At 31.5% G+C, this 17,464-nt stretch overlaps 1 protein-coding gene across 1 annotated transcript in view; it reads left to right on the top strand.

Moving 5' to 3' along the window:
* Positions 1-17,464, top strand: part of LOC130228738 (astrotactin-2-like) — a 544,402-nt gene that overhangs the window by 359,062 nt on the left and 167,876 nt on the right. The window contains exons 8-9 of the mRNA XM_056457174.1: positions 7,869-8,035; positions 10,388-10,576. Of these exons, the coding sequence (XP_056313149.1) occupies positions 7,869-8,035; positions 10,388-10,576 (356 nt within the window). The remainder of the gene's footprint in view (positions 1-7,868; positions 8,036-10,387; positions 10,577-17,464) is intronic.

The raw sequence follows: 17,464 nt of genomic DNA, 5'->3' as shown, positions 1-17,464 counted from the left end.
TGTCTCTGTCACTCCCCGTGTTACAGAAAGGCTAAGGCGAGAAATACCGCTTTATCATTAAAAAAGGGGAGGAGACCAACAGAAACTCTGAGTTAGAGAATAAAACCTGGTTCGGTTCACAGAGTAAGTTACCACAGTAACTGACTCCGAGTTAAAGTTACCTCTCTTTCAGAAACAGACTTAACTAACCCTGCTTCCCGAGTTTGACAAACCTGCCATTTTAAAACGGATAACTCAGAGTTTCTCTCATTTCAGGGTTAACAAACTCTGAGTTTTCACTTATCCTCCCTTTCTGAAATGGGGCCCTGGACATCAGAAGTGCCGAGTCGCCCTTTGATGAAGTCTGCTTTAAGAATACTTAGAGATGTCAATCATTTTATTTTGCTTTATAAGGCATTTGAATACTCAGACAGCAAAATGAATTAATGATGTGGCACGGTAGCTTAGTGGTTAACACTGTCGCCTCACAGCAAGAAGGTCGCTGGTTCGAGTCCCAGCCCAATTTGACTGAATGAATCTGTTTACATGAATAATTACTTGCCATTGACCAGTAATGTACTTTATTATTGACCATTTCAATGAGATGATGGCACTGGCCCATGAACATTTCCTGCTTGTTGTCAAACTATTTCACAACTGTCACAAAAGTCAATTGAAACATAACTTAAAAACGGTTGTCATAACATTATACATCAATATTTTGGGATTCTCGTAAGCTATGATAATTAAAACATGTAAAACAGGAAATACGTTAGGACCATTGTTATTGTTTACATCCCTCAAAATGGTCTATATAATGTCCTGTTTAGTGACTTGCGAAGCTCCTTTTTGAAGCGACAGTCCAGAAATGCATTATGAAACAGATTAGCACACTCATTCTGCAGCTGATGCTGTTAGTGCTGTCTATTACGCACTATTGAAAATCTGTGTTCACCATTGACTCACAGTTCAGACATCAGTCAGAACAGCTTTATTAGGTCACGCGTGTAATTCCAGCTCTTAATAATGAGGGACACACGTTCATTAAGAGGAAGGCAGACGCTTAATTGCAGAGCGTCTGATTAAAAACCTGGAGGTGATTAGATTGACTAATGAGAGTAAACAGAGAGTCTGAACTCCTTCATTTGTCTGATCTGATGGAGAGCAGCAGTCTTTCAGAAGAGAACTCTGAGTGTTTTAAATGTATGGCTGTGCAATGTGATTATATACAGTCTGTGCAAGAAGCCACCACCAGTTTTGGGGGTCTAAGACTATTGCACAAATCTAAATAGCATGAAGCAAGCACAGGATCATTGCTTTTGGGTGAATTACTCAACCTGAGAAAAGTCTTGTTGCTTATTCAAGTTTTAGGAAGAGCAAATAATAACTTGACTTCTAGTTGATCAATATTATATTTTTTGATCCAATATTTTTCATTCATTCTTCCATCTTCCTCAAACTCTTTTTTTTTTAATGTCTTAAACAATTAGAAACCAACTAGAAACCAACTAGAACCTGTATTTTATGACTGTATTTTAATAAAGAGAATGAGAAGTCAAATATAATGTCATTCTATCCTCACTAAAACAACGAATGTAACTCTGGGGACTAAGACTTTTGCACAGTACTATATATACAGTTAATATATATATATATATATATATATATATATATATATATATATATATATATATATATATATATATATATATATATATATTTATATAATTTCAAGAGGAGCATGTGCTCATGATTGACCCAGCTGATCCACATTAGCTAATCATGATCCTCCAATCAAAGGATCCCAAGTCACTATATATATCCTCATTTCCTCTCTACAACTATCTTTGTCTGGAAGAAATCCCCCTTCTCCCCTTCTTCCACCTTTATCCAGAATGGGCGGCACAGTGGCCCAGTGACTAGCACTGTTGCCCCACAGCAAGAATACCAATGGCGTTGGGTCTTCACTGGGCCATCTGGTATTTCTGTGCGGATTGTTCTCCCTGTGTCCACGTGGGTTTCCCCCGGGTTCCCCGGTTTCCTCCCACCATCCAAATGTGCTCTATATTATTGATAAAATAAGCGTAAATCTTTTTTCTAATGTCTTACTCTCAGGAAGTTCACCTTGGCCTCAGCAGCGAGGGAGTTTCAGATCGACCTGAGCTCAATCTCCCCTCGCCCTGTGAAAGGAGGGAGCCCTGGGCTCAAGGATCCCTTGAGCTCAGGGCTCTCTCTCGGGACAGCACGCCAAACAAGCTATCTATAAATCGTGAGCTAAGTGTGAACTCTTGTATAATATGATATCTATTGGTGGTTAAGTTCTTAGATCATTACATCATAAGTGACGGACTAAAGTCAGACTACATTCACACATGCGCTGATATGTAATGTTGTATGCAATACCAGGTTGTGTATTAAAGCTAATAATATTGTAAATAAAGTTCAATTTCTTACACAGAGCTTTGGTTTTGCTTTACAAGACCACAGTGTCTCATCAGGGGCCATGAATATTTGATTTGACTCATTTGTATGTTTATTTTTAATCACCATACCACAAATTCAGCTCAAAATCTTCTGTAATGTTCTACTAAAGAAATAAAGTCATCTTGGATGATCAGAGGGTGAGTAAATTAACAGCAAATGCTCATTTTTGGGCAAACCTTCCCTTTAGGTTTTGAAATATCACTACTGAATGTTATATCTAGCATGTTTCTGTGGTTATTTTAATGGTTAAAGGATTCGAAGAGCCTGTGATTTTAGTTTAATCCATGCTTTTAGTTTGAGAATACCTTGAAATCAAGTATTCTTATAAAAGAGAAGTAAACACTTTGTTGTTTTGAGCTGTGTTGTGTTGTGAATTTTGAGGATTGTGAAAAATGTATTAGTCTGAGCTTCTGACAGACTGTTGGAGGTGCTGCATCTATAAACATGACTGTGATGAATATGGTATTACAGCCTGATGCTGTCCTTTGACTGATCTGTTTACAGGTCAATACGAGGAACGTCTCAGACTTTATTTTCATATGCTGTAAATGATTGAGTGCGCTCGCTCCCTCGACCCACTCCTAGCACACCGTTAAAATAATCATCCATTAATGCTCAGCTTATTTTCCAGCTTTGAAGCGCTGTTCTTTTATATTTTGCTTGACGTTGTTGTTGTTGTCTTTGAATTTATTCATTCATTCAGCCTCACTCTTTGAGTTTCTTTATCCTCCATCACACCTGACCTCACAGTCTGACATATTAGTCTAGAAATAGTGGTACATATAGAAACTGGCAAACAAAGAATCTGCTCAAAATCTGCATGAATGAATGTCTAAAAGAGCTATAAATGTTTAGAAGATTTAAGATGTTTGCTTAAAAGGTTGTAGTCTATTTGTGTAGCTCTTTTTAAAGCAGTATTTATTGCTCTGAAACAGCTTTACAAAAGGTGCCCAACGTCACGTTACAAACACAATCAGAAAAGGTTGAAGGATATGTGAGTAGCGTGGACGGTAAAGACATTTTTAGCTCTTTTAGACGTTCATTCATGCAGATTTTGAGCAGATTCTTTGTTTGCAAATGAAGCACACAAACACAAAGTATACATTTCTAATTATTTCACACTGGATTTTCTTAGTAATGAATGAATGAATGGATGGACGGAGGGAGGGAGGGACAGACAGACAGACGGATGGAGGAACAAACAAATGAATGGATGGGTGCAATGATAGATGTATAAATGTATTTAATGAATGAATGAATAAATGAATTGCTGGCGGGATGGATTAATGGATGAATGGATGAAAAAACAAACAATTAACCAAATGTATGGCTGGATGAATGAATAAACAATACATTTAATTAATGGATGGAGGGATGGATGGATGGATGGATGGGGGGAGGGATGAATGAACGAATTAATTAATTAATGAATGAACGAACGAACGAATGAATTAATGAATTTAATAAATGTATGAATGAATTAATTTAATGGATAGATGGATAGAGAGATGAATGAATGAATGAATGAATTGATTTATGAATAAACGAATGGATAATTGAATGAATGAGTGAATCAATCAATCAATTTAGGAATGAATTAAATGGATAGATGGATAAATGAAACAATGAATAAATAAATGAATGTGTTCACGAATGAATGAATGAATTAATGAACAAATGAATGAATGAATGAGTGAGTGAGTGAGTGAGTGAGTGAGTGAGTGAGTGAGTGGGTGGGTGGGTGGGTGAATGAACGGATGAATTAATTTAATAAATGTATGAATGAATGAATGAATGAATCAACAAATGGATGAATTAATTTAATGAATGTATGAATTAATGCATTTAATGGATGATGGAGAGATGGATGGATGGATGAATGAATGAATGAATGTATAAATGTATGGATTAATAAATGAATTGATGGATTAATGAATGAATGTGTGCAATAATGATTGACTGAATGAATAAACAAATGGATGAATGAATTTAGTGAATGAATAAATGGATTAATTAATTTAATGGATACATGGATGGATGAATAAATGGACGGATTATTGAATGAATGAATGAATGAATGAATGAACAAATGGATTAATGAATTTGTGAATGAATTAATGAATGATTGAATGAATAAACAAATGGATGAATGAATTTATTGAATGAATAAATGGATTAATGAATTTAATGGATACATGGATGGATGAATATATGAATGGATTATTGAATGAATGAATGAATGAATGAATGAATGAATGAATGAATGAATGAATGAATGAATGAATGAATTTGTGAATGAATGTTTAGAAAAAATGGATGGATGACTGAATTAATTAATTCATTCATTCATGTGTGCATGGATGAATGAATGAAAGAATGAATGAATGGCCGGACAGACAGGCGGTCTTTTTATACATTTATTTTGAGAGGTGTAGTTTTATCCATGGGACTGACCATCCTCTCATCACAGCTGAACAGCTGCATCTCTGATAGTGTTATCATACTGTCTCATAGTATTTCATCCTCTTGTGTAGAGCAGTGCAACTTCTTCACAGATTGTGATCGTTATGCTGCCAGATTGCAATTGCCATTTCAGAGGCTGATTAAATAGTTCTTGCTACAGATGTAAATACATTGATATGAATATGTGCAGTCATTAATGCTGAACTCAAAGCAGCACGTCTGTATTGTCTTATCATCAGCAGATATGAAATATATGATCTTTGCAGACATTTCCAGACATGTGTGATACATATGGAATAAATGTGAAACCTGTCGAGCGCGTGTAGCTGATTGTCATCTTATTCAAATATCTTGCACTAGATATCAGTCTCCGCATCAGTGTCTTGTAATAGTAAAACGCTCACTCACTACAGATATATAAGTACTATAATAGTCCAGGGAGTCCCCGGACAAAGATTAAACACACCAAGATTTATAAAAGAGAAATTGCTTATGAAGAACGGCAGTGAACTGAGACACTTACTCATAGTCAACGGCTTTAGGAGATCAGGTGATGTGATTTACATGTAGTTTGTTCCTCTGTTTTTGAAGTATTGTAAGATATCCGTGCCTAGATAAAACCCAAACCCAAATAAATATTCTTTATAAATGTTAAAATTGTGTCCATGCAGCTTCAGAATTGAGCATTAGGATTGTGTTTTACTGGGAAAACTCGCAATATTTAGTGCATAAATATATGATTTGGGACACACCTCGTTTAAACATGCCCCAAACTATCTATATAAGTCAATGGAAATATACACTGCCCAAACTATACACAAAAAGGAAGGTTTTGTTTTATGTTTTTGCTCCTGTTTGCTTTTGTATTGGTTTTTTTTTTTTTTTTTTTTTTAATGTTTTTTTGCTTGTTTTGTTTTGTTTTTTGCTTGTGTTTTTGTTTTGCCTAATTTTGTTTAGCTTTTTTTGTTTTTGTTGTTTTTGTTTTGTTTTGTTTTGTTCATTTTGTTTGTTTTTGCTGTTTTTGTTTTGCTTGTTTTGTTTTGTTTTAGTTGGTTTGTTTTGTTTTTGTTGTTTTTGTTGTTTTTGTTTTGTTTTGTTTTGTTTTGTTTTGTTTTGGTTTGTTTTGTTTTGTTTTGTTTTGTTTTGTTTTGTTTTGTTTTGTTTTGTTTTGTTTTGTTTTGTTTTGTTTTTGTTGTTTTTGTTTTGTTTTGTTTTGTTTTGTTTTGTTTTTGTTGTTTTTGTTTTGTTTTGTTTTGTTTTGTTTTTGTTGGTTTTGTTTTGTTTTGTTTTGTTTTGTTTTGTTTTGTTTTGTTTTGTTTTGTTTTGTTTTGTTTTGTTTTGTTTTGTTTTGTTTTGTTTTGTTTGTTTTTGTTGTTTTTGTTGTTTTTGTTGTTTTTGTCTTGTTTTTTGTTGTTTTTGTTTTTGTTTTTTATTTTATTTAATTTTTTTATTATTTTTGTAGTTTTTGTTTTGTTTTGCTTGTTTTGTTTTGTTTCATGTATTTTGTTTGTGTTTTTTTTTGTTGTTGTTGTTTTTGTTTTGCCTAGTTTTGTTTTGTCTTTGTTTTTGTTGTTGTTTTCTGCTTTTTTTTTTTGGTTCTTTTTTTTTTTTTTTGCCTAGTCTGTGTTTTTTATGTTTAAAATGTATTTTATTTATTTATTTTTTGGCTGTTTTTGTGTTTTTTGTTTTGTTTTGATTTTCTGTTTTGTTTTTTGTGATTTTTGGGGCGGTTTTTGCCTAGTATTGTGGGGGTTTTGCTTTGTTTTGTTTTGTGGTTTTTGTTTTGTTTTGTTTTGTTTTGTTGTTTTAGTTTTGTTTAGTTTTGTTTTGTTTTGTTTTGTTTTGTTTTGTTTTGTTTTGTTTTGTTTTGTTTTGTTTTGTTTTGTTTTGTTTTGTTTTGTTTTGTGGTTTTTGTTTTGTGGTTTTTGTTTTGTTTTGTTTTGTTTTGTTTTGTTTTGTTTTGTTTTGTTTTGTTTTGTTTTGTTTTGTTTTGTTTTGTTTTGTTGTTTTGTTGTTTTTTGTTAGTTTTTTGTAGTTTTTGTAGTTTTTGTAGTTTTTGTTTTGTTTTGTCTTTGTTTTGTTTTGTTTCATGTATTTTGTTTGTGTTTAGTTTTTTTTGTTGTTGTTGTTTTTGTTTTGCCTAGTTTTGTTTTGTCTTTGTTTTTGTTTTCTGCATTTTTTGGTTCTGGTTTTTTTGTGGGTTTTGTTTTGTGTTTTTTTTTTTGTTTGTTTTTTTGCCTAGTTTGTGTGTTTTTTTATTTTTATTTATTTATTTACTTTTTTGGCTGTTTTTGTGGTTTTTGTTTTGTTTTGATTTTCTGTTTTGTTTTTTTGTGATTTTTTTTTTGGGGGGGGGTTGCCTAGTTTTGTGGGGGTTTTGCTTTGTTTTGTTTTGTTTTGTGGTTTTTGTTTTGTTTTGTGCTTTTAGCTTTTGTTTTATTTTGTGTTTTTAATTGTTTTGTTTTGTTTTTTGTTATTGTTTTTGCTTTACTTTGTTTGTTTTTGTTTTATTACAAAATCAAAACTTTTTTCTTTATGTGTAAAGTCTTACCAATTTATGGTCTATTAAGTTTTACTGACAAAGTTGATTGATCAGCATGTCACAGCCGCCTAATAAGTTCTGTCCAAAACTGACAACTACTGTGTGCTATTCTACACATGCACATATTCTTCAGGAACCTGCCAGTCCATTCTGGTGTCCTCCACCTTGTGAATATGTGGGCTGGTCAGTTCAACATGTCTGTTTAATGGTGTCTTATTGAAGCTGTTCCTCTCCTTCAGAATTGTATGGCGCTGCCTTGGCAACCCTCATTAACACACTTTCCTTGCTGAGAAACGGCTTTGTACATCACATAATAACGTCCCGCTGGGAGATCTGCTGCTGTTACCTGGAAACTGCATCAAGTCCAGATGCTGATCTGTGTGTCCGTCTCTCTCATCAGTGTCCAGACGGGCTGAGACCCATGAAGGATGGCTCGGGCTGCTATGATTACTCTCTGGGAACCGACTGTACTGACGGATTTAATGGAGGCTGTGAGCAGCTCTGTCTTCAGCAGCTCGTTCCTCTTCCTGAAGACCCAACATCCAGCAATGTGCTCATGTTCTGCGGGTGAGAGAAAAAGCACATGCTGCATGAGTGATACAGTCACATCCAAAGCACATACACACATATCACGAGCACATGCAATTCAGGATGAATTATTAAGATCAGACTGTGATTATATTAATAATGTTACAAAGCATTGAAGATAAAAGATGTGTAAAATGATGCAACATTTTCAAAGAAGATGATAATAATAATGTTGGCACGGTGGCGCAGTGGGTAGCACAACCCCCTCACAGCAAGAAGGTCGCTGCCTCGAGCCCCGGGTCAGTTGGCATTTCTGTGTGGAGTTTGTTTGTATGTATGTTGTATGTTGGCGTGGGTTGCTCCGGTTTCCCCCGTAAGTCCAAACACATGCGCTATATTGAATTGGGTAAGCTTAATTGTCCATAGTATATGTGTGTGAATGAGTGTGTTTGGATGTTTCCCAGTGATGGGTTGCAGCTGGAAGGGCATCTGCCGCATAAAACATGTGCTGGATAAGTTGGCGGTTCATTCCCCTGTGGCGACCCCAGATTAATAAAGGGACTGAGCCGAAAAGAAAATGACTGAATGAATGAATGAGTCTCCTTATTAGAATGATTTTGGAAATTTCAGTCAGAAAATGGAGATTTAAACCATAGTAATGAATTACATTTCATATATATATATATATATATATACTGACATAAAAATACTGATATTTTGAATTATAATTAGTATGTAATAATGTTAACAATATTGTTGTTTTACTGAAAAATAAATAATAATAATGATAATAGTAATAATTTTCCTAGTGATGGGTTGCAGCTGGAAGGGCATCCACTGTGTAAAAACATGCTGGATAAGTTGGTGGTTCATTCCACTGTGGCGACCCCAGATTAATAAAGGGACTAAGCTGAAAAGAAAATGAATGAATGAATGAATGAATAATAATAATATCAGCTAAAAACATTTAGGGCTCTATCATACACTTGGCGCAATAAGGTGCAAGATGTGTATGGCACGATTTGTTGCTATTTTCAGACCAGCACAACCCTAATTTTCACGTTTCGCGTTGTTTAAACAGCAAATCCATTTGCGTCACTTTGTGGACTCATGGGTGTGCTGGTCTATAAAGGAGGTGTGTTGAGGCACGTTGTTGGTGCGTTGCTATTTTGAGGAACTAAAATAGCAGAACTTTTGACCAACTAAAAGCTGCTCTAAAGTCCAGTGCAGAGCGCAATAGTTATGCGCATATGCAGGTCCAAACACTCACACATTGCTGAATACACACATGATGAACAGCAACACACAAATATCTTTACAGATAAAAACAATTAAAGGATTAAAATGATACAAACATTATTATTTTCTACATGAATATAAACACCACTGCCTCCATGCCTTCTTCATCTCGGGGGGCTTTTTCAGTTCATTCATGACAATCTGCATCTGTATAATGTTATTATTATTGGCAGTATTATTGATTGTATGCAGATTTATATTTGTTTTAATAAACACAAGTTTAGATTTGTCCACCTGTGGGGTTTTGGAGACGTCTGCATCACCATATGGAGCATAAGAACAGGACGTGTGTTTGGATATAACTCAGTTTTTTGACCACACTTCATTATTATTGTTCATTTATTCCTTTGCTGGAGATTAGAACTGAATTTATAAATAGTTTAGAGACAAATCTTTGTGCTTAACAAAGGAAATTAAATATGTAGGCTAATGGATGTGTTCAGTGGAGTGAGTTTCCACCGTTTCCTTACTCCACCAAAGTAAAGGAGTAAAGTAAAGAGAAAAAGTAAAGAGAAAGTAAAGAGGCTGAATGAAGGAGGCTCGTTCTTTATCCTCGCGCTGCAGATGCTCTGTTTAACTGTTTTCTCACTAGTGAAGAGTTCAGTTTTAACACTTATAAAGTCACCATGTAAATAGCAAATGCACCATGACACGATCCAACCGACTTTTAAAGGGAATGGGAGATGAGACTCTGATTGGTTTAATGCACGTTATTCTCAAAATACACCCAGAACTCATTAAGAGAATAAGCACAACCCTGTTAGACCATGCGCCGGGGCGCAGAGCGGATTTATCAATCCTTAAAATAGCAAAAGTGGATTCAGACACACTCTTAATGCATCATGTGCTTTAGACTTTGTGTCTAGATCATTAAAATAGAGCCCCTAGTGTCTAAATTTCAAATGGTACTTGTTTATGTGAAAAAAAAATATGTCTCTATCATTTTGAATTTCCTGATTTCACCACAGTTTGTTGCAATTCATCTGTATTCAACTTAAATAATGGGATATATATATATATGAAACTAATTAAAACTGTAAATAATAAATCATACAAAATTTGTGTGTGTGTGCGTGTGTGCGTGTGTGTCAGGTGTGTGCAGGAATATAAGCTGGCGGCTGACGGTCGCTCTTGTCTTCTGTTGGCCGATCACTGTGAAGGACCCAAATGTCCAAAACAAGACTCGCGCTTCAACAACACACTCTTCAGCGAGATGCTGCACGGATACAACAACAAGAGCCAGCAGCTGATCCTGGGTCAGGTCTTTCAGATGACCTTCAGGTCAGTTTGGGTTTATTATTATCAGGGTGTCTCAACCCTTGTGTACTGTTCAAACTGACTCCCCTTTCGTTGTGTTGGAGGCTGTTTTTGCCCCATTGACTTCCCTTATATCCATTTTTTTATTGCAAAGCCATGACAGCTTATAATCATGCATTATAGATTTAAAAAATTGATTTTTATGACCATTTTATATAGTTTAAAGTGCTATATTGTCTGGGTTGGTGTGGTGTATTACACAACAAAACCCTTGTAATAAACTGCCAGTGTGTTTTTTGTTATTTTACACCCTTATTCCTCTATACAATATTTCTTATACATTATTTTAGGAAGAACAAATAATAACTTGACTTCTAGTTGATCATTTGGTATCAGAAGTGGCTTATATGAAAGGCAAAGGCCTCTAGATTACACATGTTTGAGCACAATAAAATCTGATCATGCCTTGATTTTGAATGATTTCATTAGGACAGTAAGGTCTGACTTTGCTTAGACAAAAGTCTGGTCACTGAACCTTCAATAATGTCCAGTATAGAATATGTGGTCATGCTGCAGTGGAAACAGAATGAATATTGTGTCTGACTCCATCATGAGCTTGGAGGACTGCATCCATACATCTCTGCAATGACTCAAATCACTGATTAATAAAGTCATCTGGAATAGCAAAGAGTTCATCAAGATTCTTTGGATTCATCTTCAATGCCTCCTCCTTCATCTTACCCCAGACATGCTCAATAATGTTCATGTCTGGTGACTGGGCTGGCCAATCCTGGAGCACCTTGACCTTCTCTGCTTTCAGGAGCTTTGATGTGGAGGCTGAAGTATGAGAAGGAGCGCTATCCTGCTGAAGAATTCACCCTCTCCTGTGGTTTGTAATGTAATGGGCAGCACAAATGTCTTGATACCTCAGGCTGTTGATGTTGATCATCCACTCTGCAGATCTCTCGCACACCCCCATGCTGAATGTAACCCCAAACCATAATTTCTCCCTCACCAAACTTGACTGATTTCTGTGAGAATCTTGGGTCCATACAGGTTCCAGTAGGTCTTCTGCAGTATGTGTGATGATTGAGATGCAGATCAACAGATGATTTATCAGAGAAATCCACCTTCTGACACTTTTCCAACTAGAAGTCAAGATATTATTTGTTGTTCTTACAACTGAGATCAACGACAAGACTTTTGTCAGACAGTGTAGAGCTGAATTTTCAACATTATATTTCTTTACAGTGTAGATATATTGGATATATATACATAGGTATTTGTTCTGGCCTGACTTCAGAGTGATTTTGTTTCTACACTGAAAACAGTGTTGCATGCAAAACTGTTGCATTTTGTTGTTGAATTTAAACAAACAAATTAAATTGAGCAATGTTCAACTTAATTTGTTTGTTTAAATTCAGCCCAAATAAATTGTTTACAACCACTTAACGTAAAAAAAATATGAGTAAATGCAAGGAATCATCTTTGAATATTTTTTTTTCAGTGTATGAAGGCCTCTAGTTTAATATAAATTGAAATTAATTGATAGCCTACTACACGACACTTTCATGTCCACTTGCTGCTGTCAGATTTGCTTGCGTTAGATGGTGAGCAGTTCTTCTGATGAACATAAAAACACTTCATCTTTATTAACTCATCAGTGTTGTGTGTCAGCCGTGATCTAAACACTGCAACGGCTCTGTCAAAGCCAGAAAACCATTTCAGTGGCTGGAAATAAAGATAAATGTTTCCTATGCAAAGGCATCTTGGCTGTTGAGCTCAACTCTGCTTCTGTGTTTCTGTGTGGATGATTTTAAAGACGTCATTATTAACATTATTGTTTCTAGCCTTTCACTCAATTAGCAAGTTTACATACACACCAGTATGCTGACAGCTTATTGAAATAACCCAGAATAATTAATCACAGTGTCCTGACATCTTTATCCTATACCCATCAGATTGTCTTACACTTATTATTCAATGATATTAATGAAAATATGATAAAAACTGGAGAAATATTTATTCAAACGCATTTGCTCAAAGTCTGTAGATTCGCTTTTTACAGTGTACCTGGGTTTACTGTATGATCTGGGTCAACCGGTGTATTGTTATTCTTTTTTAATCGTGGCACATGGATTTCTTGTTGTGTAAACTGAGGTCATTTGTGCTGTGAAAATATCCAGCAGAACCTTTTAAATGATTATATTATACAGGCAAATATTAATAAAAATTTGACACTTGAAATATAGCAGTACTTATTTCATAAAAGTTTAGCATTAATTAATTAATTGTTTATTTATTAATTTATTTTATTTAGTTTTTGCTTTTTTGTATTAATTAATTAATTAATTAATTAATTAATTAGGGCAACGCAGTGGCGTTCGTGTGGGTTTCCTCCGGGTGCTCCGGTTTCCCCCACAGTCCAAAGACATGCGGTACAGGTAAATTGGGAAGGCTAAATTGTCCGTAGTGTATGTGTGTGAATGAGTGTGTATGGGTGTTTTCCAGAGATGGGTTGCGGCTGGAAGGGCATCCTTTATGTTGCATAAAACATGTGCTGGATAAGTTGGTGGTTCATTCCGCTGTGGCGACCCCGGATTAATAAAAGGACTAAGCCGACAAGAAAATGAATGAATGAATGAATTATTAATTAATTAATTATTATAAATGAATGGATGGATGGATGGATGGATGGATGGATTATTTATTTAATTATTTATTTATTATAAATTTTTATTTATTCATTCATTAATTTACTTTATTTTATTTTGTTTTAAATTTTTGTACATATTTAGTTATTTATTTGTTTATTTAATGTTGTTAATTTGTTTCTTTAATTAATGTTGTTTATATATTTGTTGAATTAATGTTGTTTATTTATTTATTTATTCATTCGTTCATTCATTCATTTACTCATTCATTCATTTATTTATTTACTTTATTTTATTTTGTTTTCATTTTTTACATATTTATTTATTCATTTGATGTTGTTAATTAATAAATAATTATTTATTGTTGTTTATTTATTCACATTTTATTTTGCTTTTACTTTTTTGTATTATTTATTTATTAATCTATTTATTATTATTATTATTATTATTATTATTATTATTATTATTATTATTATTATTATTATTATTTATCTATTTATTATTATTATTAATATTATTATTATTATTATTATTGTTGTTGTTATTATCATTATTATTTATCTATTTGTGTATTTATTAATATTATTCTTCTTCTTATTATTATTGTTATTATAATTATTATTTATCTATTTGTGTATTTATTTTTATTATTATTCTTATTATTCTTATTATTATTATTTATCTATTTGTGTATCTATTATTATTATTATTATTATTATTATTATTATTATTAATATTAATATTAATAATAATTAATTTATTACTATTATTATTTTATTTATTCATTCATTCATTTACTTTATTTTATTTTGTTTTAAATTTTTTGTACATCTTTATTATTTATTTAATTATTTATTTCTTTATTTAATTTGTATTTATTTATTTATTAATTTATTTATCTATCTATTTATTTATTTATTTATTTATTTATTATAGGTAGTCACAGATTCAGAACCCTACAGTGGGATTTTTCAGTAGGGTGTAGTGGGATTAATGAATATTATTTTAATGATATTATTATATGACAAATCAACAGAACAGTGGCTTACATATGAACCAGTAACCCAGCAATGAAAACACACAGTGTTTACCAGATTTCATTAATAAATCAGATCATTTCCCAGTAGTGACATCAAAACTTGATTATATATGTATGTAACTAAATTTTTTATGCTGCTTGCCATGTTTAATAAATCATTAAACACTCAAGAAGAGTATTATAACATCTGGAAACATGATGTATTATCCTCTTATGTCATTACAAATACAGATTATAGCACTTTTCCTTCTGCTGCATGACATGAGGACACAAAAGGGTCAGAAAAGCTTCTGAATTTGCTTTATATTTCTTACTCCATTACTGTATGGAAATGTTTGCTCGGTCTGGATGCACTTAAGTCTGTAGAAAAGACATGTGTTTCTGCCACATATCACACATGCTTTAAAAAAGACAGAAAGTAGGTTAATGTGTTTACAAGCTGGGCAAAAACAGTGTAAGTAAAATAAAATAAAATAGAAATGACCCATTACAATATGGTTTACTTGAAAAAATCCTCATAACGATTTGCACTTGTAAATTTTAGGTCACTTACAATCAAGGTCAAGTACAATTAGCTTGTATTAATGTTGTAATATTGACTTATTTTCGTTTAGGGTGGCACGGTGGCTCAGTGGTTAGCACTGTCCCCTCACAGCAAGAAGGTTTCTGTGTGAAGTGTGCATGTTCTCCCTGTGTTGGCGTGGGTTTCATCCGGGTGCTCCGGTTTCCCCCACAATCCAAACACATGTGCTGTAGGGGAATTGATTAACTAAATTGGCTGTAGTGTATGAGTGAGTGTATGTGTGAATGAGTGTGTATTGGTGTTTCCCAGTACTGGAATGGCATCCACTACTGGAACAGTTGGCGCCTCATTCCGCTGCAGTGACCCCTAATGAATAAAGGGACTTAACCGAAGGAAAATTAATTGATGAACAATCATGACCAACTAATTAATACTTATAAATCAGTGTATAATGTGATATGAATATGTACATTAAAAAACTAATTGCATCACTAATAAATAATAACACTATTATAAATGTTGCTATAACTGTCGTTACAAAACAGTATAAGGTCTGTTGTTGTTCGTCTCTATAGATACATTTACATACTTGTTATGATTGATTATAAATAATTTAAAACAGACTTACTGTTCATATTAAGCCTGCGTTTAATAGAAAGTGACACTGTATACAGTATTGTATTTATTCTTATTTTTATTTTATTATATATATAAATATATATATATATATATATATATATATATATGTATATATATATATATATATATATATATATATATATATATGTATATTTTTTGGTTTACATCTTTATTTATTTATTTATTTATTTATTTATTTATGTATTTATTATTAATATTATTTTATTTTATAATTTTTTTAGTTATTCATTCGTTCATTTATTTTTTATTTTTTACATCCTTATTATTTATTTTATTAATGTATATATATTTATTTAATTATTCATGTATTATTATTTTTATTTATTTATTTATTTATTTTATTCGTTCATTAATTTATTAATTAATTAATTCATTCATTCATTGACTTCTTTATTTTGTTTAAAATTTGTGTACATATTTATTTATTTAATGTTGTTTATTTATTTATTTATTTACTCCTTCATTTATTCATTCATTTTCTTTATTTTGTTTTCATTTTTTTGAACATATTTATTTATTTATTTATTTAGTGTTGTTAATTAATTTATTTTTTTGTATCGTTGTTTATTTATTTATTTATTTATTTATTTTTTATTTTATTTTTTATTTACATAATTTTATTTTGTTTTTACTTTTTTGTATTAATTTATTTATTTATTTATTATTATTATTATTTTTATTGTTATTTTATTATTATTATTATTATTATTATTATTATTATTATTATTATTATTATTATTATTATTATTAAGGCACACAACTAAATATTGTTTTGGATAATTTATGTATCCAACAATAACATGTTATTTTGTCAGATATACGTGCATCTGAATTGTTGATTTATTAAGCATAATTGGGTTAAGAATATGCATGTACTGCTAAACGTGATGTCTGCTTTGGCTGTATTTTTAAACATTTGTAGCAGATTTGCTCAAAAGGAAATATGAATCATTGCTGATAACTGCTTATATTTATAAATATTCAGATGAGCTGTCAGTATTCAATGGATGTCTATCAGTTTAAAGATATATTAATATCCTGCTATGGAAAATAATCTTATTGTGCATTATTATTCAGAGCACATAGCAAAAATCTGCATGCATAGTGACCAATAATAGACAAATTCCCCAACGTATGCACTAACTTACTCAAACCTTGACCTTGGTTAGAATAAGACACAGCTCACAGCCAAGACCAAACTGTAAAGAAATGGAGATTATTAATTCATCATAGTTGTAAGATGTGAGACAGTATATTAAAGAAATCATTCATGCAAAATCAAACATGCACTCGCTCTCAAAACCGTATTGTTAATTGATTTGTTTTAATGTTCAACACAAGATTAAATATTTTGAAGAATGTTGAGAAGACATCCATAGTAAGCAAAAATAAATAAATAAATAAATGAATAAATAAATAAATAAAATGTTTAACTAAATAATTTATATTAAATAAAAATAAAATAAAAACAGAACAGAAAAAAGTTAAATAAAACTAAATAAATAAATAAATAAAATATAGTAATTATAAATATTGCATTTAAAATTAAATAAAAATTTAAGTAAAATAAAAACTAAACTAAACTAAAATAAGTAGATAACACAAATAATGAATAAATAAATTAATTAATTAATAAAACAAGAAGTAAACTACAACAAAAATAAATAAATAAAACAATAAATAAACAAATAAATAAAAAACAAAAGCATTTAAATAAAATTTTAAAATTAAATAAAAATAAAATAAAAAACAAAACAGAACAGAACATAAAAGAACAAAATAAAATAACACAAATAAATAAATAAAACAAGAAGTAAAATACAACAAAAATTTCATTTAAATTAAGCAATATTCAATAAAACAACAAATAAACAAATAAAAAAAGAAAGAAAGAAATTAATTTAAATAAAATGTGAAAATTTCAATAAAAAAAAAAAAAAAAACAGAACAAAACACAACAGAACAAAAAACAAAATAAAATAACACAAATAAATAAATAAAACAAGAAGAAAAATACAACAAAAATAAATAAATAA

This window comes from Danio aesculapii, chromosome 5 (genome assembly GCF_903798145.1).
Source record: "Danio aesculapii chromosome 5, fDanAes4.1, whole genome shotgun sequence".
Taxonomy (NCBI): domain Eukaryota; kingdom Metazoa; phylum Chordata; class Actinopteri; order Cypriniformes; family Danionidae; genus Danio; species Danio aesculapii.
This window is presented reverse-complemented; position numbering and strand designations above follow the sequence as displayed.